Source organism: Saccopteryx leptura, chromosome 7 (assembly GCF_036850995.1).
Source record: "Saccopteryx leptura isolate mSacLep1 chromosome 7, mSacLep1_pri_phased_curated, whole genome shotgun sequence".
NCBI lineage: Eukaryota > Metazoa > Chordata > Mammalia > Chiroptera > Emballonuridae > Saccopteryx > Saccopteryx leptura.
The window spans coordinates 50,712,575-50,737,823 of NC_089509.1; the positions used below are offsets into that span (position 1 = coordinate 50,712,575).

General features: G+C 36.2%; 1 protein-coding gene across 2 annotated transcripts in view; it reads right to left on the minus strand.

The window, feature by feature from the left end:
• Nucleotides 1-847: 847 nt before the first annotated feature.
• Nucleotides 848-25,249, minus strand: part of SLC38A11 (solute carrier family 38 member 11) — a 62,398-nt gene continuing 37,996 nt past the window's right edge. For both annotated transcript variants that reach the window (XM_066345489.1, XM_066345488.1), the window contains 5 exons: nucleotides 18,489-18,559; nucleotides 17,649-17,810; nucleotides 14,205-14,317; nucleotides 11,267-11,398; nucleotides 848-1,162 (listed from right to left, as the gene is read on the minus strand). In XM_066345489.1, coding sequence (XP_066201586.1) covers nucleotides 869-1,162; nucleotides 11,267-11,398; nucleotides 14,205-14,317; nucleotides 17,649-17,810; nucleotides 18,489-18,559 — 772 coding nt within the window. In that variant the 3' untranslated portion in view covers nucleotides 848-868. The remainder of the gene's footprint in view (nucleotides 1,163-11,266; nucleotides 11,399-14,204; nucleotides 14,318-17,648; nucleotides 17,811-18,488; nucleotides 18,560-25,249) is intronic.

A 25,249-nucleotide genomic window follows, 5' to 3' on the forward strand; every position in this document is an offset into this window, starting at 1 on the left:
AAAGCAAGATATACTGGCTCACATCAAATAAAAGAATAATGCTTTGAGAGGATGGCAAAGGCTTCACTTTCCTTCTGCAATTAAAATTAGGCTGTAGTCAGTAAAACAAAACATTTATTTTATCCCAGTTTAAAATACAATATATTCAATTTTCTTTTTATCTTTTATATTGAGCTAAATAATAAAGAAAGCCAAGTCTTAATAAATGCCAAAGTAATAATTTTATAATATAGACACTAAAAAAACATGTGTGAGTGCTATTATGTGGTTTAGCAGTCCATGAAAAAGTCTATATTTTGGAGGATAAATGGTGATGAATGGAGACTTGACTTCCGGGTTGTGAATACACAAAGAGTGTATAGATGATGTGCTGTAGAATTGTGCACCTGACACCTGTATGATTTTGTTAGCCAGTGTCATACAATAAATTCAATAAAAAAAATGTGCATAAATTTTTTTTTTTTTTTTTTTTTTTTCATTTTTTCTGAAGCTGGAAACAGGGAGAGACAGTCAGACAGACTCCCGCATGCGCCCGACCGGGAATCCACCCGGCACGCCCACCAGGGGGCGGACGCGCTGCCCACCAGGGGGGCGATGCTCTGCCCATCCTGGGCGTCGCCATGTTGCGACCAGAGCCACTCTAGCGCCTGAGGCAGAGGCCACAGAGCCATGCCCAGCGCCCGGGCCATCTTTGCTCCAATGGAGCCTTGGCCTGCGGGAGGGGAAGAGAGAGACAGAGAGGGAAAGCGCGGCGGAGGGGTGGAGAAGCAATGGGCGCTTCTCCTGTGTGCCCTGGCCGGGAATCGAACCCGGGTCCTCCGCACGCTAGGCCGACGCTCTAGTGCATAAATTTTTAAAAGCAGTCAACTCATTGAAAGGTACTGATGTTTAAAATTGAAAGTTGAGTTGTCAGTTGAAACTGAGAAACTGAGATGTTTGTGAGAGAGGAATTGTCAGCAAAGCAGTAGAACATTTCCTGCCCGTGTGTGCAGTCCTGAGGATTTGTCACAGCCATGATGAACCCAACGACCATCACCACAGCACCAATGGGAAGCATGACACAAGACATAATCTTATCAGAGTGTGTCCTTGGTTCTTCAGAAAGTTTCAGATAACATGCCGATGGAATGATAAAAATTAGGGGAGCTGCACAGAGCACACCCTGTGGATTGAAAATGAGAAACAAGATAATGTTATCAGATGGAACATTCCTCGGACAGTTTTTTTTTTTTTTCTGTTTTTGACTTTTAAGCAAGAGAGAGAGAGAGAGAGAGAGAAACAGGGATAGATAGACAGGAAGAGAGAGAGATGAGAAGCATCATTGCAGTACCTTAGTTGTTCATTGGTTTCTTTCTTATATGTGTCTTGACCAGGGGGCTCCAGCCCAGCCAGTGATCCCTTGCTCAAGCTAGCGACCATGGGGTCATGTCTATGATCCCACACTCAAGCTGGCTATCCTGCGCTCAAGCAGGTAACCCTGGGGTTTTGGATCTGGGTCCTACACATCCCAGGCTGATGCTCTAGTCACTGCACCACTGCCTGGTCAGGCTTCCTTTTTAAAAACATTTACAAAATATATTTCTCCTTGCATTTGTTAAATGCTGGATAGGTTTGGTTAACTCCAACAAAGGAAAGAAAATAAATCTAAGAAAAACTTAGAAATAGTTTTTTTCTTTTCTGATAGCATAATTACAAATGAGAAGAGTAAATACAAATAAAAAATATAAAATAAAATGAAATATTATTCAGTAAAATAAAATAACACCATAGAGTAGAAAAAAATCAGAAAATAATACTGAAAATAAAAAAGATGCTAAGACTGACTTCTAAAATACTCTTGAAATTCTCTATATTTTCAATTATTTCATAATACCTTATACTCTTCATTTCAAATTACTGTGTCTCTACTATGCAATTCACGTCTAAAAGGTCTATTTGTCATGGTGTGTGAGAGGGAGTATATGGGACATACTATCTTTTCTTTTTATTTGAGTTTGTATAAAAGTCGGTGCCTGTCTGTATGAGAAAGAAAAACTATAACCCTAAGGGCACTCAACATGAAATCACATTTCTATAGCATCTTTTAAGTAAAACTAAACATATTAATTACCTTAGAAAACTGACAGCAGAACTAAATGACTATGACTCATTCACCCTCCCCCATTCTAGCTTACTGATAAGTCCAACCTGAGGGGACATGTCAAATTGAAAATTATGAGCAGTAGTGTTGTCTATTATAAAAATACCAAGAGTTTTTGACTTAAAAGAAAACAAAACTTTCCCCTGGAGGAGGCAAAATTTGCATCAGAAATTTTGCAAAGTAATGTTAAATTTTAAGTAATAGATTTTTCTAATTTTATTAAATGTTAATTATATTATATATTAAACAAAATATAAGGTCTACTGGAAAGTTCTGTCCATTTTTGGAATAACACAAAATACAAATTTTTCTTACTGTCAATAAACTTTATTAAATAATATAATTGCCATTATTATTAATGATTTCTTGCCAGCGTGAGGGCAATTTGTATATCCTGTTTTTGAAAAATGTTTTATCTTTTGATGTGAAAAATTGAACCAGTGCTTGTTTGATATATTCTTCATTTTTGAATTTTTTGCCCTTCAAAAAATTTTGTAAGGACAAAAACAAGTGATAGTCGGTATTATTCCTTCACCAAACACTTTCAATAAATTTCTACATGCTTCTGTAGCATTTCTTTCTTGTTGAAATATGTATACAATACAGTGGTGTAAATGAACTTTATCAGTAGCCATGGTACACTATTGCTTCACACATAAGACTAACGTGAATCAACTTTGTTTTAGTTAATTTGCTACATCAGTATGTATACATTAAGTGATAGAAATAGAGAGGCACACATGCACCAAATAAACATGTGCTTACGCGTCGAAACTTGTTGTGATAGAAACGGACAGAACTTTCCGGTAGACCTTATATAATACATATTCATAAAATATAATTGCATGACTAACAATATTCTCTTAAGCTATAAAATACGTTTTTGTTTTTATAACATATACTCAATAGCAAATGTGATATTGGTTTAGAATTAAAAGCAAACTTTACATAAAATTCATGTTTTGCTATATTTTATTTTATTATTTTAGAGAAAGAGACAGACAAAAAGGAAGAAAGAGAGATGAGAAGTATCGATTCATAGTTGTGGTACTTTAGTTGTTCATTGATTGTTTCTCATACGTGCCTGGATGGGGGGGGGGGTGCTGATATATGTCCAGCTAAGCCAGTGAACCCTTGGTCAAGCCAGTGACCTTGGACTTCAAGCCAGTGACCATTGAGCCTCAAGTCAGTGACCTTTGGGCCTCAAGCCAGTGAACTTTGGGCTCAAGCCAGTGACCACGGGGACATGTCTATGATCCCACACTCAAGCCAGTGACCTCAAGGTTTCAAACCTGGGTCCTCAGTGTCCCACGTCAACACTCTGTCCACTGCGCTACCACCCGGTCAGGCCATGTTTTGCTATATTTTAAAAAAGTTTTATGAAATTTGTAAATATACAGAAAAATAGAAAAAAAAGTATAATGAAAACTTATACACCTATCATCTATGCTTTGAAAGCTTTTTGACAAATCATTTTGGTAAATTTAAAATTTTTCAAAAAGATCTGAAAGCCTTTGACCCAACATTGGTAATTTGGTAAAATCATAGAAAACTGATTTTGAAGTTGGATGATGTAAAACAACACACTGTGCCTTAAAAATAGTTTTAAAAGAAATATTTTCTCAAATCACCATTTACCAAAATTACTGTTTCATAATAAGTACTATCCTCATACCAGAAATATTACTACTATTATTCCAAAAATATATTAATTTTTTTAAAGATTTTATTTATTGATTTTACAGAATGGGGGAGCAACAAGTATCAACTCATAGCTGCTTTATTTTAGTTGTTCACTGGTTGCTTATCATATGTGCCTTGAACAGGTAAGTCCATCATTTCGAACCAGTGACCTTGGCATTCCAAGTCAGTGATCTATCCACTGTGCCACCACAGGCAAGGCTAAAAATATATTAATGTTCTTCTTTTTTACAAAAACAGCAAATGGACAAAGAAATGGCAATGAAGGGGAATGCGTTATAAAATCAGACTAGCCAGGCAGCATTTACAAATTTGGGGAAGAATAGGACTGACCACACTTCATGATGAATATTTCTACAGTCAGAGATATAAGAATGAGAACCTACTAAGAGGTACCAAATTTGTATTCTAATTTAAAGTATATGGACAATATAACTTTGCTACTCATAGCACCTAACACAAATAAATACCTACACAGGTACACAATGCATAGAGGATTAGTTTTCATATGACTAGAATTAAATGAACTGTGGATTCTTTGAGCTCTACCATGACACTTGAGACTGACATTGCTTTTCAAATTATGAGAAATCCTGGATGACTCAATCTGTTTATAATAATTATTACTCTTCAATGTCTTGGAAATACTTTTTCAAAACAAAAAGCTAATTAAAACATAAATCTATATATATATGTACAAAAGTGTATATGGAGAAAGTCTTTTACCTTTGTAGGAACAAACTGTTATTCATCTGGAATTGTGGAGTGTGAAAGTGCTATCAGAGTGAAAACTGTCACCAGCTGCTGCTAAGAAGCTGTCATCTGTTAGCATTTTGGTACTGCTCCAAACCTCACTTGCTGGGCAGTGCAAAGCAATGACTGTTCTGTTTATGCCACGATTCTTAAGAGTTGAGAAAGTAGCAATTAGCGGGAAAACTATACAGTTTATGTTTGTACTGGAAGAAATCCAGTTGGGTATCTTGTCCAGGTAGCAGTTACTTTCTTAATATTTGAAAGCTCAGTATAGCTAGAGGTTGTTGTGAGGATCCAAGAGCAAGTGTGAAATGATGGAGCAGTTTCATCTGCTGTAATTCTTATAAAGAAGTCCAGCTTATTTGATCTATTTCATACAGCTGTGCTTGAGGATACACCACTGGCTTTGGAAGAATTTCTGAAATTCCTTGACAGGACATAAATGCCATAACTGTTTATTAAAGAATAATAAAATATAGCCTTATTTATAAATCCAGGACAGCACTATCCTTTCGTAAGAACACTATTGATGCCAGGGCATTTTGCAAATAACAGAAGGTGTTAAACTTTTTCACTGGCAATACAGAATAGAAAAGTATCTGAATTCTTCTACCTGAATAGAAATCTCTCAGATGATTCAAGGATGCTGAAAACTACATAAAATAATGCTTATGTGTCTTTAAATTTTTTACTTTGCAATCATTCTGGACTCATTAAATTTTCCTGTACCTCAAAAAAAAAAAAATACCCTAGCTTGGGAGGGCTTTGGCAGCTTTGACCATGGCTTGCTCACCCTGATGATTGTATGTCTATATCTGGGCTCTCACTGGGTAACCAGCTGACTTTTTTCCTTCATTGTAAGCTGCACACATTATGTGTTGGGCTGGTTACTCTGGCCACAGGCACCAGCTGCTTCATGTTTTCTCTTTGTGTACTGCTGCAAGTAGAAACCCACAGGGCCCAATTAACACAGATGCCTCTTTTCTCAAACAGCAACATCAGCGTGAGATGCTACCAAGAATGGGACTTAGATTTATTTGCTTCTAAAATGAATCCTTTAAAGTTGAGAGTGTGTTTGCTTTGGAAAAACATGTCATTGTCTACTGCCATGAAAACAAAGAAATAAAAGGGAAGCTAAGTTCTAATAGAATTTCTTTTTTTTGCTTTTTATTATATAACTAATATAACCTTGAATAATTGATCTTATAGTTCAAGGATTGTTATACTAAGTAACAGTATTTTCCTAATTTTGCAAATTGAAAGTCTGATTCTATTATACATCTCACCTGTGAAGATCATTATTCTACTTAGGATTCAGAAGCTACAATAGAAAAGAATTCCTAAAGTACAATTATCAACCAAAATAAAATATATTAAGAATTATTATTTTAGATAAAAAAAACTTTTAGTTTCATTTTATATATTTCATCTCATGGTATATATTTTAACCCATTATTAATATCTATAAATATTATGGGTTACTCCTACAGGCAGAGGTAGATTAAGGTCCTTTGAGGCCCTGGGCACAGAAGAAAATATTGTGACCCTTATATTAGAAAAAAATGTAAAGTTGGGGTTTTGCGAGGCCCAGGGTGCCTGCCGTTAAGTCAGATTAATTCAATGCCTAGGTTTTAATTTAAAAAATGATAAATGAACATACTTAATTTAAATAATTTAAAGCCTATGCTTAGGAAACCTCAGACTAGCATAATTATTAAAAATGTAGGCTACAGGATGTGAAAGCTCGTGTTCAAATCTTGATTCCGCCTCTTAAAACTAGTGTGACCTATTTAATCCCTTTGTGCCTTGGTTCTTCATCTGTAAAACTAATGTAGATTAAAGAAGACAGTGCATGCAAAACCCTTGGCACATGTTAGCTCACACTGTCATTCTAAAGTGGAACACAGAAGGCTTTAGTGTTGCATGATCCAGCCTGCATTAGTTACTAACAGAAATGATGCTTGATGCGACTTTATTAACATGTTAAATGCCAACACAAAAGGGAGTTGAGTGAAGACCTGAATATGTTATTGTGCACAACAAAAGATTTTTGATTGGGAAGACATATGCTCAGGTCCTCCGAAAGAGAAAGAAGATCATAGATTTTATTAACCTACAAGCTGCTTTAAAACTAGTGTAATGGTCTTGGATTAGTAGATCATAACACATGATTAAAGACTCTTCTTTAATTGTATTTTATAAATGTCTATATAACCAAGTTTTTAAAACTCTAAGGATCTAGAATCCCATTTAAAAATTTTAAAAATAGTCCTCTACAGCTAGCTCAGATTTCTACTTCATGCCAAATATTCTCTGAACACAGTACCAGGTTTCTGTCTTAACTACAAAAATTCTTCAAAATAATTACAGTAGAGGAAATTTAATGGATTATATGCTTACAATTTAGTTTTGCAAGTGAAAAATAAGCTATAGATATATGGCTTGGTGAACTTAAAGGAATAAATAATTGTTAGGCTATCAAGATGCTGTGAGTGGTCAGACAGTTGATGAACATATTTTCTCTTATATCGAAATCTTACAATATCTCAAAAAAAAAAAAGCGAGACATTTCAAAAGTTAAGAAATAACAGAACTGACAATCATGTTGATCATCTCCCCGGTGTAGTTGAAAGATTACTGTTTCTTTTTTGTAACACTTAATTTCCTGGTGCTACACTAAAGAATGTCTTTTATGTCCTGGAGCATTTACAGAAATAGTTCCTGAACTGTGACCCCCAGGGGCAATCATCCATGCAGTAATTAGAGCACTGTGTTCCTAGCACTGTGTCAGATACTGTGGAGGCTAAAGGAGGTACTAACTTCATTCTTGTCTTCAAAGAGTTTATAACTTGGTAGGAAGGGAAAGCTGTGGGCAGTCTAAACAGTGCATGCTACAAAATAATACATAAACCAAGTTATTACCTTAATAGTTGTAGAAAAGAATAAACATAAGCCAAGGAGTAAAAGAATTAATATGACTTACTCATAGGCTAAAAATAAGATTGACTAGAAACGAGGATAGATTTGGAATAAACGGTAGGGTAAATAACTTCCCATGGAAGGTATAGGGTCAGATTGCAGAAGCAACAGATTTTACACTTGTTCTGGTGAGAAAATGGAGATTTTTAAGGAAGATTGTGATAAATTGGGAGAGAAACTTAAATAGTTCTTAGTTGAAGCAAAAAGCCAGTATTAAATCAGATGTGATATAATTAGGACCTAAATTTGGAAGGTGGTTGTAGAGATAGATAATAAGGGAAAGTAGTTCTAGAAAGAGAAAAAAATGTTTAAAAAAATGGTGATATCTCATTGTAGTTTTTTTCTCTTTTTTTGTGTGTGACAGAGACAGAAAGAGACAGAGAGAGAGAGGGACAGATAGGGACAGACAGGCAAGAAGGGAGAGAGATGAGAAGCATCAATTTCTTTGTTGTAGTTCCTTCGTTGTTCATTGACTGCTTTCTCATATATACTTTGACTGGGGGGGCTATAGCAGAGCAGAGTGACCCCTTGCTCAAGCCAGTGACCTGTGGGCTCAAGCCAATGACCATGAGGTCATGTCTATGATCCCACACTCAAGCCATCGACCCTGCACTAAAGCTGGTGAGCCTGAGCTCAAGCCAAATGAGCCTGCACTCAAACCAGGGACCTCAGAGTTTTGAACCTGAATCTTCTGTGTCCTAGTCCAACATGCCACCCCCTAGGCAGGCTCTTATTGTAGTTTTAATTGGTATTTCTCTGATGATTAGTGACACTGAGCATCTTTTCATATGTCTATTAGCCATCTGCATGTCTTCTTTAGAGAAGTGCCTATTCAGGTCCTTTGCCCATTTCTTAATTGAATTGTTTTTAGGTGTTAAGTTTTATAAATTCCTTTTAAGTTTTAGATATTAAGCCTTTATCAGATGTATTGGTGAATATATTCTCCCAATCAGTGGTTGTCTTTTCATTTTGTTCATTGTTTCCTTTGGTGTACAAAACTTTTTAGTTCAATGTTGTCCCACTTGTTTATTTATTTTTATTTCTCTTGCCTGAGGTAGTATGTCAGAAAAAATATTGCTACGAGACATGTTCAAGATTTTACTGCCTATGCTTCCTTCTAGAATTTTTTATGGTTTCAAGTCTAACATTTAATTCTTTAACTCAGCCTACCTGGTGGTTTCACCGTGGCTAGAGTGCTAACCTGGGACGATGAGATCCCAAATTCAAAACTCCAAGATCGCTGGCTTGAATGTGGGATCATTGATATGATCCCATGGCAATGATCCCATGGTCACTGGCTTGAACCCAAGGATACTGGCTTGAGCAAGGGGTCACTGGCTCAAATGCAACCCCCCTGTCAAGGCACATATGAGAAGCAATCAATGAACAACTAAGGTGCCACAGCTATGAGTTGATGCTTCTCATTTTCTCCCTTCCAATCTCTCTCTCGCTCTTCCTTTCTCTCTCACTAAAAATGAAAAAAAGTTGTAATTCATTTTGAGTTTATTTTTGTGTATTGTATAAGAAGGTGGTCTAGTTTCATTTTTTGTACATATCTGTCCAATATTCCTAATATTTTATTCCATTGTATTCCTATCTTTATCCCATTGTATTTTCTTACCTTCTTTGTCAAACATTAATTGACTATAAAAATGTAGGTTTATTTTTGGGCTCCCTATTTTGTTTTATTGATCTATATGTCTGTTACTATGCCAGTGACATGCTGTTTTGATTTCTGTGGCCTTATAGTATGGTTTGATATCATCTCCCACCTGTCAGAATAACTATCATCCATAAATCAGCAAACCACAAGTGTTGGTGAGGATGTGAGAAAAATGGAAGCCTTATGCACTGTTAGTAGGAATGCAGATTGGTACAGCCACTGTGGAAAGCAGTCTATAAAAAGAAGGAAATCTTGCCTTTTGCAACAGCATGGAGAATTGTGCTAAGTGAAATAAGCCAGGCAAAGAAAGGCATGTACCATATGATTTCACTTATATGTTAAATCCAATGAACAAATAAACTAACAAATAAAATAGAAACAGACTCACAGATACTGAGAACAGATTAATAGCTTTCAGAGGGGATGGGAGTTAGGAGGCTGGGTAAAAAAAGCAAAGACATTAAACAGGAAAGAAAACTTATAGACACAGACAATACAATGGGGATTGCAAGAGGGGAAGGGGGAGGAATGTGAATGAGGGTGGGGGGAGAGGTAGTGATAGGCAGACTTGAGATAAATACACAATACAATATACAGATGAGGCATTATAGAATTATAGATCGGAAACTTGTATAATTTTATTGAACAATAAATTTAATTCAAAAATTAAAAAAAAGAACATGGGCCATTGTTAGTGAATGTAGGGTGTGGATATCACTCTCTCCATTCACAATTTTTAACGAATCTCTCTAGGCTTATTTTTACTTTGCCAGAAAATTCCAGATGCATTAATTTATAGTTATTTTTTTAGTACCGTCTAAGTATTATAAAAACAAAATGTAAAATATTGCTGTAAAGCAGGGTGTCTCAAGCTCAGCACTTTTGACATTTTGGGTTGGATAATTCTTTGTCAAGGGGGCAGTCTTCAGCATTGTGGGATGTTTAGCAGCATCCCTGGTCACTACCCTCTAGATGCCAGTGGCACTTACCTACCTAGTTGTGACAACCGAAAATGTCTCTTAGACATCGCTAAATGTCCCATGGGGAAGGTGGGGAAAGATTTCCTCCATTGGAGAACCACTGCTTTAAAAATATATAGTACCATGATGTGCATAATATCCAACATCATAAATAGTTACTCTAAGAAACACATTTTTGGCCTGACCCGTGGTGGTACAGTGGATAGGGAACAGACGTGGAATCTGAGGTCGCCGGTTCAAAACTCTGAGCTTACCTGGTCAAGGCACATCTGGGAGTTGATGCTTCCTGCTCCTCCCCCCTTTCTCTGTCCCTTTCTCTCTCTCCCCTCTCTAAAATGAATAAATAAAATCTTTAAAAAAAGGAACACATTTTTAAAAATTTACTTATTGATTTTAGAGAGAAAGGAAGGGAGATAGAGACAGAGAAAAAGAGAAACACTGATCTGTGTTTGTATGTTCCCTGACCAGGGACTAAACCCGCAACCTTTGCCTATTGAGACCATGCTCTAACCATCCAAGCTACCAAGCTATCTGGCCAGGGCTATAACAAACACATTTTGCCCTGGCCAGTTGGCTCAGTGGTAGAGTGTCGGCCTGGCGTGCGGGAGTCCCGGGTTCGATTCCCGGCCAGGGCACACAAGAGAAGTGCCCATCTGCTTCTCCACCCCTCCCCCTCTCCTCCCTCTCTGTCTCTCTCTTCCCCTCCAGCAGCCAAGGCTCCATTGGAGCAAAGTTGGCCCAGGCGCTGAAGATGGCTCCATGACCTCTGCCTCAGGTGCTAGAATGGCCCTGGTTGCAATAGAGCAACGCCCCAGATGGGCAGAGCATCACCCCCCTGGTGGGCATGCCGGGTGGATCCCGGTCGGGCGCATGCGGGAGTCTGACTGCCTCCCCATTTCCAACTTCAGAAAAATATAAATAACAAACAAACAAAAAACCAAACACATTTTAAATCGACTTCAAAAAGTGACACCTTACATCTTATGTTAAATGTAAACATCATTTTTAAAGGAATGTTAAAATGGAAGGTGTACCTTTAAATGTACTTACATTGAGTTCTAAAACTATTCCAAGGCAATCAATCAGCAATGACACGAGCGTGACTGTGGTAATGATAACCACGGTTATGATTATGTGGAAAACTGATGAAAGATTTCCGCCAAAAAACACGTTGGCAATCACCTGCCAAATAAATAGATTATTTAGAAAGGGATTCTCAGACACGTGCAGGATGTACTAAGAGAGTATTTCATATTGTCGCCCTTAGGACTGCATAAAATGCTACCAATCTAACTTTAAGCCATATGAATGTTCCACTTTTTCCAAAGTGTTTATACAGAGACATACATCAATAACTAATATTCTTTGTTCAACTATTAGACAGACAGCACATAGCATATTAATGTGTGAATAAATGTATTTCTCAAGTGTACAAGAGACCTTTGGAAATTACCTATCCTTCTTCTTTGAGTCTATCAAGGTTACCACTAAGACAAACCACAGATGCTATTTAGATTATTTGAATGACCTCTAAGAAAATAGTAACCATAATTTGTTTTAATAATGGCTGTATGATATATTCTACTAACAGGAAATGTTTTATGTAATCTAAATCTTATTTGATAGAAGTTAAATCTATTTTATCTTGCCTTTACTTAACAAAAATGGAGAAAAGTTGATCATCATTTTCCACAGATACTCATATTAGAAATCAGTCAACAGCTTCCTAATATTTCCTACAATGTGATACAATTGGTAAAGAGAAAAATTCCTATTCTCAGAAATTAGCATTCTAATTGCAGAGATCTAACCAATCTAATGAAACAAATAGTAATCAATTTATGACAGGATAAAAAAATCAAATAGAATTTAGAACTAGAAGGAGCTTTATTTGTCTCTGTTAAAGTAATCAGCTTGACATCATTCCTGAAATGTGCCTGTCCTCCATTGGCTTGAAGTGAGGCTCAAAAAATGGATAGGATTTACAAACTGAGGCAAATGTGTAAAAAAGAGCAAAAAGATAAATATAAGAATAGTTTTTACCTATGAAGGATAAGGACGAGACAGTGTGAACAGAGTGGTGACTACAAAAAAAACATGAGGCAAGAGTTGGAAAGGACTGAGGGATCTTAGCAAAGCCAACTCTAAGCCATGATAAGGAACAATCCTAAATAAGTAACATTCCCCGTAGCCAGATACCAACGTAATTCTGCTAATAATTTAATGTGGATACTAATAAATTGTACTCATTTATGGTTTTACAATTAATAATGTCTTTCCAAATATTATCTTATTTAAAATTTATTCTTATAAAGGCCTCTAAGATAGAATTGTAATAGTGAAAAATTAGTAGTGAGATAGGCTTTTGGGCACCCTTGTATGTGGCTGGCTACTTTACTTATTAATAGAAATGGCTTTATGTTTATGACGTGTGTGTGTGGTGTGTGTGTGTGTGTGTGTGTGTGTGTGTGTGTGTGTGTAGAAGAAAAAGAGAAAGGAAGTGAATGGGTGAGGTATATATACAAGCTTCCTCTGCTTAGTAATTGCTATAATGGCGGAGATCTTGATTTAGTTCCATCTTCCTGTCATGGCAGCTAGAAAGTAAATATAAGCTCCTAGTAGTGGAGACACAGCTGTGCAGGTGAAGCGCCTCAGACTGTCCACAAACAGTTCACCAGAAACCATATGAGAATGTGCCATCTGGGAATGCTCATCTAGAGAGCAGATTTGAACCTAAAGTTCTGGGCAGAAGCTAAAATAAAACCATTTCCTGCATACAACATTAGTTAGCGAATCTTTAAAGGCTCTTAGATTTTAAAAAAAGTACATTAAATAAAGTTCAGTCTAGGTCTCTCATATATTCAAGGTGGAGAACTGATCAGTGAGTTACATATTTGTGAGGACAAGTGCTAATTGTAAAGGACATACATAGTGTTGAACATTTCCTTTCTATTTCCCTGTGCATTTCTTTATTCCTAGAATTGGCGAAAGGTAAGCACTGACTTGCCTCTAGAAGCTTGCCCATGGGTTAGTGTAGGCAGCTCACTTGACACGTTAGAGCCATTCACATGGTGCACTGTGTCAATAGTCTCTAGGAATAGATCCTAAGACTAATCCTTTTTCAGTGTGGTTCCTGAAAGAACCACTGTAAAGCAAGATCGTGGGTTTTTTTTGCTAATTGGTACAGTTAGTTAAATTGAGTCAAAGACTCCAGACAAGTCACATTATCTAATTTTACACAAAAAGATTAGTTCTCTCTCACCTAATTTTCCTCCACAAATTGAGTTGAACTATGTAACATAACTTGGAATTGACTTGAAAGTGAAATATATATATATATGTGTGTGTGATTGTGTATTATATATATGTAATATATATACATATATATGAAATACTATCTATTTATATTATTTTGCATGGTATTTGGTATAAAATACAAATAATAAATATACTTACATATAGAAATGAAATATATATATATATAAAACAAGTGGTTTAAATGGAATTTTGGTTTTCCATGGAAAATAAAACATTTTAGTTTTAACAGAACTGATTAGAATCTGTTGGTGACTTAGATACATGTTGACTTAAAAAATATCTTAGCAAAAAAAAAATCTTAGCAGAAAGACATTTTGTAAAATATGTGTTAAACCCTAATACTTAATTAATTTCTTTGTCAGAATTTTTTTAAATAAAAAAAAACCTTAGTTTGGCTCCTCTATTAAAGGCTGGCATTCATTTTGGAATGCAATGTATAAATATTTGTACTTATGTTTATATAAACTAAACCAAATGTAACTTTAGAAAAAAATCTTGTAAACACTGAATATAAATTTATCTTTAAACTTATTGAAAACAAAAAGTTTTAAAATTATATTACTTGTCATACACTTGGGAATTTGCAGATTTGAGTTATTTACAATTTTTGCTAAATTAAATGTAGTAGAGAGATCCCCTAGATAAAGCGTTGGAAAGGAATTGTGCTTACCTCTCTGGTCACAAAGCATTCGATTGGGTATGTCAAAATGACAGTGACTCCATAACAAAACCTTCCAAATGTTACTAGGTCATCATTTCTGCAGTAATTTTCAAATAAGTCTCCTAGAGAGTGACATAAAATAGATTTGTTTAACAGATACTATATATTGACATAAATATCTAATAAATGAGATAGTGGATATTTATTACCTGAATGAAGCTGCATAAACTTCATTTTAATAGACTAGATTGCTAAATCTAAATATGTTTTTGAATTTAATAACTATATAATCCTTGACTGATATTAAAACTAGGACATGCACCGCTTCAAGATGTATTCATTACTAACAGTTTTTCTCTTATACTCATTGTTAGCTTTGGTAGATTTGCTTAAATTTATATTGACTTCTGAAAAGTACTTTTACTTATTGTCTTCTTTCACCAGAACTAACTCCCTAAATTCTTGTGCATTGGTTTTATAAACTTGCTTCTGGTCTTTGTTTCTGGTAAGTAAATGACTTCATTATTTTTTTAAAAGGGATCTGTTAAAATAAACAAATTTTCTTTTGAAATGCTATTCATAGATTGAGGACAATCCTGAAAGGAAGAGTGGACCATTGCATCTGGGGAGCTGAATTTCCTGTGTATCACATGTATCACACTACAGGGTTTAGTCACAAACTCAGGGCCATAGCAGGAATTCCAAATGTACATTATCTTTCATGGTGTCTGATGAACCCAAGTGTAAATGCACTGATTCAAAACTATGAAAATATGGAAGAGCATTATATTTCATTAGTTCCAAACTAAATGATACCTTAAACCAGTTCTTATTTAGAGATTATTTTCCCAGACACCTATGAAGAAATATAAGATCTAATGAGGGCACAGAGGACATGTCAGCAAAATAATTTTTCCAATGCTGAAACAAAAAATATTTTGGTCTGTTTATTTCCTAAAGATAACAGGCTTATGTTCTAAATTTTGATCACAGTTTTCATTAGATTAAATAGAAAATTAGGTCAGAATCACACACTACTACACTGTTGAAAAAGAAAACAATACTTTTGTACTTTCATTAAAAATCTAAATGACCTGCCTCTTCCTAAGACTTATTTTAAGTGACTCATCTCTCCTTCCACCATCAAATAGAACAAATGTATATTGCTTTCTAGTGTCCCTTTGGGGCAGCAGGGGATTATACCACAAAGCAGTAGTGGCAGAGACTTGTTTCAAGGTTGATTGAAAAGGTTCCAGCACTCTAAGAAAAAAAGGACAGAAGCTCCCCTTTACTAACCTCCACTAAAAAATGAGCCTGACACCTATTCAAAAGTCACTGGAAATGTCAAGAACAATCTAGAGTTCTTACTGCCTCCTCACAAACTGGAATTAATCTACTGAAAAGGAGAAGAAAAGAAGAAAGCAGTGTGCACAAACAAGACCAGATTTGCCTACGGTGAAATGGCCTGAAGAAACAACGTCAGCTCATTCTAGTTTGAGCCTAAGTGTATTTCAGGGAATTAGAGTTAGGAAAAAAACAAAAACAAAGCTCAAACCAACCTGTCAGCTTTGTTATACAATGATTTAATTATATCTGAGCGATTACCACTGAAAAAAAAAAACACCAGGAAGGTGTGCCTGGAGAAAGGGTTTATGTTTTACAGACAAGGCATTTAAAAACCAAGGTTTTGTACAGACTGGAGCCTAAAGCAAAAAAAAGTGATACATGGCAATAGTTTGAAACACAATTCCTATCAAGATTTTCAAGGTACTTCATTACTGCACTGTAATGATGCACATGTGTAGTATATTTTTACTGCATTGGAATTATGTTAATCACTGTCTATTGAAGCCATCTTTATTTCTTGAGAAATATCTGCCTATAATCATAGGTATTTGTAACCTCTCTTTGAAACAATGCATCATCCACCCAGCTTATAGCATCATCAGAAAACTAAATTTAAGAGCAGTAGGAGACTAAGAGAGCTTTTAATGGGTAATACTTGACCAAATGGGATAAGCAGCAAGAAAGAATGAAATTAAAATTGGACTGGAAATCAGGAGACTTGTTTTCTACTCTGTCCCCAGCCAGCTTGTGCTAGTTACTTCTCTTTGTAAATTTTAAGGAGGGGCTAAAGCTAGTTATTCCACTTACCTTCACAGGGTTGTGTAAAGGTCAAGTGAGATAACAGGCCTGTAAAATCTGTGAGATGCATGAATCATAGCATTTAGTAGCCTCAGAATCCATTGAATATTATACTACATAGATGAGTGAATGTGAAGGTCAAAGCGAAAAGATGACCACTGAGTTGTTGGGGCGTGTGGGGCTGGGTGAATAGAAGGAAAGAGAAGAAAGTTTGGTGTGGGGCAGTGGGGTGAGGCCAGGGGGAGGGGAGGAGCTGGTTTTGTGGGAATAATGATGTTTTGTGTTTAAGGCAGGAATGGGACAACTAAGTGGATATATCCAGCAGATATGGGACTGGAGATGAAAAAAAAAAAAGGTCTGAACTAGTTAAAATAAGGAAAATCTACAGAGAATTTTTTAAGAGGAAAAGAAGGCAATTTGCTTGAGCCAGTTAATGGGGGGAGAGAGGAGGTAGGAGAAAGCAAAGATGAATTACTCAGAGAGGAAAAAATATATAACAGAGTAAAGGATGGCACGGTAGTGCTCTTTTCTCTATGGGAGGAAAGAAAGAATGTTCAGTATTTTTTTTTCTTAGTCTTTTTTTGTTTTGTTTTGTATTTTTCTGAAGTTGGAAACAGGGAGGCAGTCAGACAGACTCCCACATGCACCTGACCGGGATCCACCTGGCATATCCCAGGGGACGATGCTCTGCCCATCTGGGGTGTCGCTCTGTTGCAACCAGAGCCATTCTAGTGCCTGAGGCAGAGGCCACAGAGCCATCCTCAGTGCCCGGGCCAACTTTTTGCTCTAATGGAGCCTTGGCTGCAGGAGGGGAAGAGAGAGACAGAGAGGAAGGAGAAGGGGAGGGGTGGAGAAGCAGATGGGCGCCTCTCCTGTGTCCCCGGCCGGGAATCGAACCTGGGACTCCTGCACGCCAGGCTGATGCTCTACCACTGAGCCAACTGGCCAGGGCCTGTTCAGTATTATTAAGTAATCCGGAGAGGCCCATGAGAATCAGAAACAAGAAAACTATTAGCTTTGAAGAGTGGGAGGGTATTGCTGTTTTGGGAAATAAAGTTGCAGTGGAGTAGAGGAGAAAGAAGCCAGAATCCATGTGTTCTGTAGGGAAAGCATGGAAGTAGAGTGTATGAGCTACAGAGGCTTAGCCATTTTAGAAGAAGAAGATTAAGAAACAGAAACAGTAGGGAGGTAGAGGAGAAAATGCATTGAAAAGGTAGTGTGCTTTGAAGTAGAACACTGGGTATTGTGATAGCACTGTTCCATGCATGTGAGTACCAAATCACAGGAAGACCACTCCTCTCATTTCACCTTGGGTGAAGCCAGTAAATGTCAAGTATCCACACGTAGCAAAGAGAATGCTGATAAATACAGAGACCGACGTGGACACGTGAATGATGCGGGACCACTTAGCTACTGTGGGTTCTTCCAAAGAACCATAAACTAAGAAGCAGTTATGGTGGCAAATAAACGCTGAAAAAAAGAAAGAAAAAGGCATTATTGAAACAAACATCAATGTTCTCCTTTTACTTCTGAAAATTCACAGATGTATGCTACTTTGGAAGGCTAAGGAACTGAAGTTCAAATATACTAATTTATGAGATATGTCAAAATATAATCTTTCTAAAAGCTTGGGGAATGAGAAATTTCATTCACATTAGGCTGTGTAGTCTCTTCATGTCACTGGTGATATAAACCAGGCCTATTCAATTTTCGTTCCCATTTTCCACTTCCTAGTGGCCTTTCCAATCTTAAGGGGAATATAAACAACACTATGTTTTTAGTCCATGGCTTCTTCTCCAATCTGGGAAGTAACGAAGTAGATTTAAACATCTGGTCAATTCCTAATACTTTGTGTGCAAGATTTTGAGGAAGTCCATAACATTTGCTAGATTTTTAAGTTAAGAAATAAGGTGACTTTAATGAGTGTTCTGCATGAGAAAGAGACTTGTCCAAATGGAAGCAAATTTTAGTGATGAGTGAGAAAAGTTTGAGCCTAATTTTATATTGGCATAAACTAGATCATATGCTGCTAATAGGATGTCCAAAACTTAGATCATCTGTTTTCCAGACACAAATATAAAACCTAGCACTTTTTCACCGTATAGAAGACTCCACATTGAGAAAGTGCCTTTGGAACCAAATACTCACCAAATGACATGACACCAATGGCTTGAATGGCATTGGGTTTTGCAAATACCCAGGCATCTTCTGTTTTTGGTCTAAAAGAGAGTTAAATGAACTAGTAAACAAATACAGCATAAGCATATCTGAGAACAAGGAATATTGTCACAATATAAATTTATTCATTTTTTTTTTTTTTTAGAGAGGAGAGAGAGAGGGAGAGAGAGAGACAGAGAGGGAGAGAGAGGAGAGAGAGAAGGGGGGAGGAGCTGGAACTCCCATATGTGCCTTGACCAGGCAAGCCCAGGGTTTCGAACCGGCAACCTCAGCGTTTCCAGGTCGACGCTTTATCCACTGCACCACCACAGGTCAGGCCACAATATAAATTGAATATAAGTCAGAAATAATAAGGGGCTTTCATTAATCTCATTTAATTGTAAATAAATTTCCCAGGAATATCCATGTTATCTGTTAATCACAGTCCTCTAAAAATACATGACAAATACTTGGAAAGACTCTATTTTCACATAAGTAAAATATCCACTGACTACTTCATTTTGTAACTTTATTTTACTCATCAATTTGACAACAGACATTTGTTATGCACTCATCATTTGAGATACTTATTGAGGAAGACAAAAAATTAATAATGCTGTGTTCTTTCTGAATTAATTAACACTGCCCTTTATTTTCCTCCAACTAAGACTTGCAGACTCATCTTACCCAAAGGAAATTCATACTTGGCACTAATTTATTGAGCTAGGTGGACATGAACTAAAATTAATCAATGATGTACTTAGTAATGTTCTGGAAACTATCTTATGTTATCTCAGTCTTCATAATAACTTAAGTATTATTATCACAATTTTAATACATTAAGAAAGGTAAGCTCTGAGTAGTCACATCACTTGTTAAGTTTCCACAAATAGTAAGTGAAAAGGTTGAGGTTTTTCTTTGGTCTTTCCATTAACAGATTATTACTGGTATTATTATTACTATCCACTGTCATTTAATAAATGGTATCAAAAGTCTAAAAGTATGGCCATCTTCCCTGAAAGAGAAGGCTTTAGTAAGACTTAGAGAATGCATTAAATTAGAAGAGATGTGAAGGGAAGAAAAGTCCTAGAAAGCATACACCTGTCTATTTTATGTTTGTTATTAATTCTAGAAGTAAAGTAGACATAAAAAAATCGTATTTGTTTTATCAGCGTTTGTGGGTTTTATTCATTATATCATTTTTTCCCACTTTTAAAATGAACAGACACAGACACAAAGGACCTAGTTAGCTTCTAAGGGAGGCCTCCAGCTGTTACAGGCTTGCTCCACTTCCCTTAGTTTTTGGAGTGGAAGCTGCTGCCACCTGCTGCCTCCACTAGGATTGCAGTGAGCATTAACTGCTAGCAGTGTACCTGCAAATTCAAAGGCTCATGGGAAAAATATGTATTTTGTTCATGGTCTTTAAAAAAAATCTTTTTTAAAAAAGGTAGTAGTAACTGTTGTAGTAACCTGAACATTTTCAACTTTCTAGTATATTTTAAATGATCTACTTTCCCAGTTAAAGTATTTGCACAAAAGTAAAACTCATTTTTCTTTTCAGTAAAGATTGTAATGGTGTCTTACATTTTAACTCTTATATTAGTAATGAAATGATAGGAATTTGATTTTCATATTTTTACTTCATTAAGTTAAAAAACATTTTTTTTGGTCCATATGGTTCTTTCAGTATATTTCTAGCAATGGAGTATAAAAAAGTACCTAGAGATAATTTTGGATTTTCTGTCTTCAGCTTAATGATGCTGATTTTATAAGATATAAAGTATCAAAAAATGTTCTAGATCAGAACAAAAAGTGTGTTCAAATCTAGGTAAAGAGAAGATATTAAATAAAGAATTTGTAATCTTTTATGAAATAATCTGTGATTGAGTTTCAGAAGCAACCATTTCAAGAAGAAAAAAAAATTTTCTTGGTATATTTCACGAAGTTGCTGAAACCTTGGTACTCAATGTGGATGAGAAAATGAACATATAGATTGTTCTGACTTTAGGCACAAATGCTGAAATAAAAAATGAAATATCAGATGCAATCAAGAAAATGTATAAGAAAATAAAATCATTATTAAAAAGCATTTTTCCAAAAAATGCAAGGGTACTTCAATAACACAAGAACCTATTAATGTGATTGATCACATTATCTGATTAATAGAGAAAAAGCTAACAATCATTGCAAAATATGTTGAATAGCATACAATTCATATTTATTTTGATAAGCAAAATACTGTATTAATAAAATAGACTCTCCTATATCTGATAAGAATATGATATATTTAGGGGTGAAAAGTTAGAAATATTACAATTAAAGATAGAAACCAGATAACAATGTTCACCATTACTACTTCCATACTACATGAATGGAATTAATAGAATTCCATTTAAAAATTTTTTTATTAATTTTAATTTATTGTGTTAACATGAATTCAAGTGTCCCACTCAATATAATTCCCTCACCCGCATTTCCTTGTCCCTCATGTCCTGCCCCTCCCCCCTTCCCTTTGGGATTTGCTGTCCTATTATCTGTATCTGTGTGTTATGTATATATAATTTCACTAATCCCTTCACCTTCTCTGATCCTGTCCCCTCATCCCCCTTCCCTCTGACAGCTATCTCTCTGCTCCCTGTGACCCCGCCTCTGCCTCTATTCTGTTCCTCAGTTCACTGTGTTCATTAGATTCCACATAAAAGTGAGATCATATGATATTTGTCTTTCTCTGCCTGGCTTATTTTACTTAGCATAATAATCTCCAACTCCATCCATGCCATCGCAAAAGGTAAGATTTCCTTCTTTTTCATGGCTGTGTAGTATTTCATTGTGTATATGTACCACAGCATTTTAATCCACTCATCCACCGATGGACACTTGGGCTGTTTCCAGATCTTGGCTATTGTAAATAATGCTTCAATAAACATGGGGGTGCATATCTTCTTTTGAATCAGTGATTTGATATTCTTAGGATATATTCCTAAAAGTGGGATAGCTGGGTCAAAAGGCAGTTCCAGGCCAGACCTGTGGTGGCGCAGTGGATAAAGCGTCGACCTGGAAATGCTGAGGTCACCGGTTTGAAACCCTGGGCTTGCCTGGTCAAGGCACATATGGGAGTTGATGCTTCCAGCTCCTCCCCCCTTCTTTCTCTCTGTCTCTCTCTCTCCTCTCTCTCCCTTTCTGTCTCTCTCCTCTCTAAAAATGAATAAAAAAAAAAAAAGGCATTTCCATTTTTAATTTTTTGAGAGAATTCCACATTGTTTTCCACAGTGGCTGCACAAGTCTGCATTTCTTTTTTTTTTTTTTTGTATTTTTCTGAAGCTGGAAACGGGGAGAGACAGTCAGACAGACTCCCGCATGCGCCCGACCGGGATCCACCCAGCACGCCCACCAGGGGCGACGCTCTGCCCACCAGGGGGCGATGCTCTGCCCCTCCGGGGCGTCACTCTTCCGCGACCAGAGCCACTCTAGCGCCTGGGGCAGAGGCCAAGGAGCCATCCCCAGCGCCCGGGCCATCTTTGCTCCAATGGAGCCTTGGCTGCGGGAGGGGAAGAGAGAGACAGAGAAGGAGAAAGGGGGGGGTGGAGAAGCAAATGGGCGCTTCTCCTATGTGCCCTGGCCGGGAATCGAACCCGGGTCCCCCGCACGCCAGGCTGACGCTCTACCGCTGAGCCAACCGGCCAGGGCCAAGTCTGCATTTCTACCAGCAGTGCAGGAGGGTTCCCTGTTCTCTACACCCTCACCAGCACTTATTGTGTGTTGATTTGTTAATGAGTGCCATTCTGATATGTGTGAAGTGGTATCTCATTATAGTTTTAATTTGCATTTCTCTGATGATTAGTGACATTGAACATATTTTCATATGCCTACTGGCTATCTGTATGTCCTCTTTGGAGAAGTGTCTATTCAGTTCCTTTGCTCATTTTTTAATTGGATTGTTTACTTTCCTGGTAAAGTTCTTTATAAATTTTGATTATTAACACCTTGTCAGATTTATTGGTGAATGTGTTTTCCCCTTGTGTGGGTTGTCTTTTAATTTTGTTCATGGTGTCTTTTGCTCTGCAAAAGCCTTTTAGTTTCATATAGTCCCAGTTGTTTATTTTGTCCTTTATTTCACTTGCCCATGGAGATAAATCTACAAAAATATTGCTACAAGAGATATTGGAGAATTTACTGCCCATGTTTACTTCCAAGATGTTTATGGTTTCACAACTTACTTTTAAGACTTTTTTCCATTTTGAGTTTATTTTTGTGAATGGTATAAGTTGATGGTCTAGTTTCATTTTTTTTGCATGTACCTGTTCAATTTTCCCAACACCATTTATTAAAGAGAATGTCTTTACTTCACTGTATGCTCTTACCTCCTTTGTCAAATATCAATTGACCATAAGGGTGTGGGTTTATTTATGGGTTCTCTGCTCTGTTCCATTGATCTGTATGCCTGTTCTTATGCCAGTACCAAGCTGTTTTGATCATTATGGCCTTGTAGTATAACTTGATATCAGGGAGTGTGATATCTACCACTTTATTCTTCATTTTCAAGATTGCTGAGGCTATTTGTGTCTTTTTTTTTGGTTCCATATAAATTTTTGGTATATTTGTTCTATATACTTGAAGTATGTCATTGGTATTTTAATAGGAATAGCATTGAATCTATAGATTGCTTGGGTAATATAGAGACTTAAATGATGTTTATTCTCCCTGTCCATGAACACGGTATATGCTTTCACTTGTTTGTATCTTCCTTGGTTTCTTTTATCAATGTTTTATAATTTTCCAAGTACAAGTCTTTTTCCTCCTTGGTTAAATTTACTTTTAGATACTTTATTTTTTTGTTTTTGTTGCAATAGTGAAGGGGACTGTTTCCTTAATTTCTCTTTCTGACAGTTTATTGTTGGTGTATAAAAATGCCATGATTTCTGAATATTGATTTTATATCCTGCCACCTTGCCAAATTCATTTATCAGGTCTAGTAGTTTTTTGACTGAGACTTTAGAGTTTTCTATGTACAGTATCATGTTATCAACAAATATTGATAGTTTTACTTCTTCTTTTCCAATTTGGATGCCTTTTATTTCTTCTTGTCTGATTGCTGCGGCTAGTCCTTCCAGAACTATGTTGAATAGGAGTGGTGAAAGGGGGCACCCCTGTCTTGTTCCTAATCTTAAGGAGATTGCTTTTAATTTTTGTCTATTAACTATGATGTTGGCTGTTGGTATGTCATAGATGGCCTTTATTATGTTGAGGTATGTTCCCTGTACCCACTTTGCTGAAAGTTTTGATCATAAATGGGTGCTGGATTTTATCATATCATTTTCTGCATCTATTGATATAATCATGTGATTTTTATCCTTCCTTTTGTTTATGTGATGAATCACATTGATTGATTTGTGACTATTGTACCAGCCTTGCCTCCTCAGAATAAATCCTACTTGATCATGATGTATGACTTTTTTAATGTATTGCTGGATCTGGTTTGTTAATATTTTGTTGAAAATTTTAGCATCTATGTTTATCAGGAATATTGGTCTATAGTTCTCTTTTTTTGTAGTGTCTTTACCTGGTTTTGGAATGAGGATAATGCTTGTCTCATAAAAGGAGCTTGAAAATCTTCTCTCCTCTTGAACTTTTTGAAATAGCTTGAGAAGGATAGGTGTTAGTTCTTCTTCTAATGTTTGGTAAAATTCACCTGTGAAGTCATCTGGTCCAGAATTTTTGTTTGTTGGGAGTTTTTTGATGAGTGTTTCAATTTCATTTGTTGTAATCGGTCTGTTTAGGTTTTCTGATTCTTCCAGATTGAGTCTTGGAAGATTATATGTTTCTAGGAATTTGTCCATTTCACCTAGGTTGTCCAATTTTTTGGCATATAGATCTTAATAGTATTTTCTTACAATCCTTTGTATTTCTGTGGTGTCAGCAGTTACTTCTTTTTTATTACTAATTTTATTTATTTGAGACCTCTCTCTCTCTTTTTTTTTTGATGAATCTGGTTAAAGGTTTGTCAATCTTGTTTACCTTTTCAAAGAACCAGCTGTTGGTTTTATGGACCTTTTGTATTTTTGAGGCAAGGAGGCTTTTTATTATTTCCTTCCTTCTACTTCCTCTGGGCTTTATTTGTTATTCCTTTTCTAGTTCTTTTAGATGCAGGGTTAAGTTGTTTATTTGAGCTTTTTCTTGTTTCTTAAGATATGCCTGTAATGCTATGAACTTCCCACTCAGGACCCCATAAATTTTGAGTTGTTATATGTTCATTTTCATTTGTTTCAAGGAAATTTTGATTTCTTCCTTGATTTTATTGTTAACCCATTTGTTATTTAATAACATGCTATTTAGCCTCCAAGTGTTTGAATGTCTTTTAGTTTTTCTATTGTAGTTAGTTACTAGTTTCATGCCATTGTGATCAGAGAAGATGCTGGATATGATTTCAATCTTCTTAAATTTATTGAGACTTGTTTTGTGTCCTAACATGTGGTCTATCCTAGTGAATGTACCATGAACACTTGAAAAGAATATATATTCTGCTGCTTTGGGCTGAAAGGTTCTGAAGATATCTATTAAATCTAGTTGATCTAGTGTGTCATTTAATGCGGCTGTTTCTTAATTTTCTGTCTGGAGGATCTGTCTATTGATGTTAATGGGGTATTAAAATCCCCTGCTTTTATAGTATTGCTGTTGATATTGCCCTTTATGCCCATCAAAATTTGATTTATATATTTAGGTGCTCCTATATTAGGCACATAAATATTTACAAT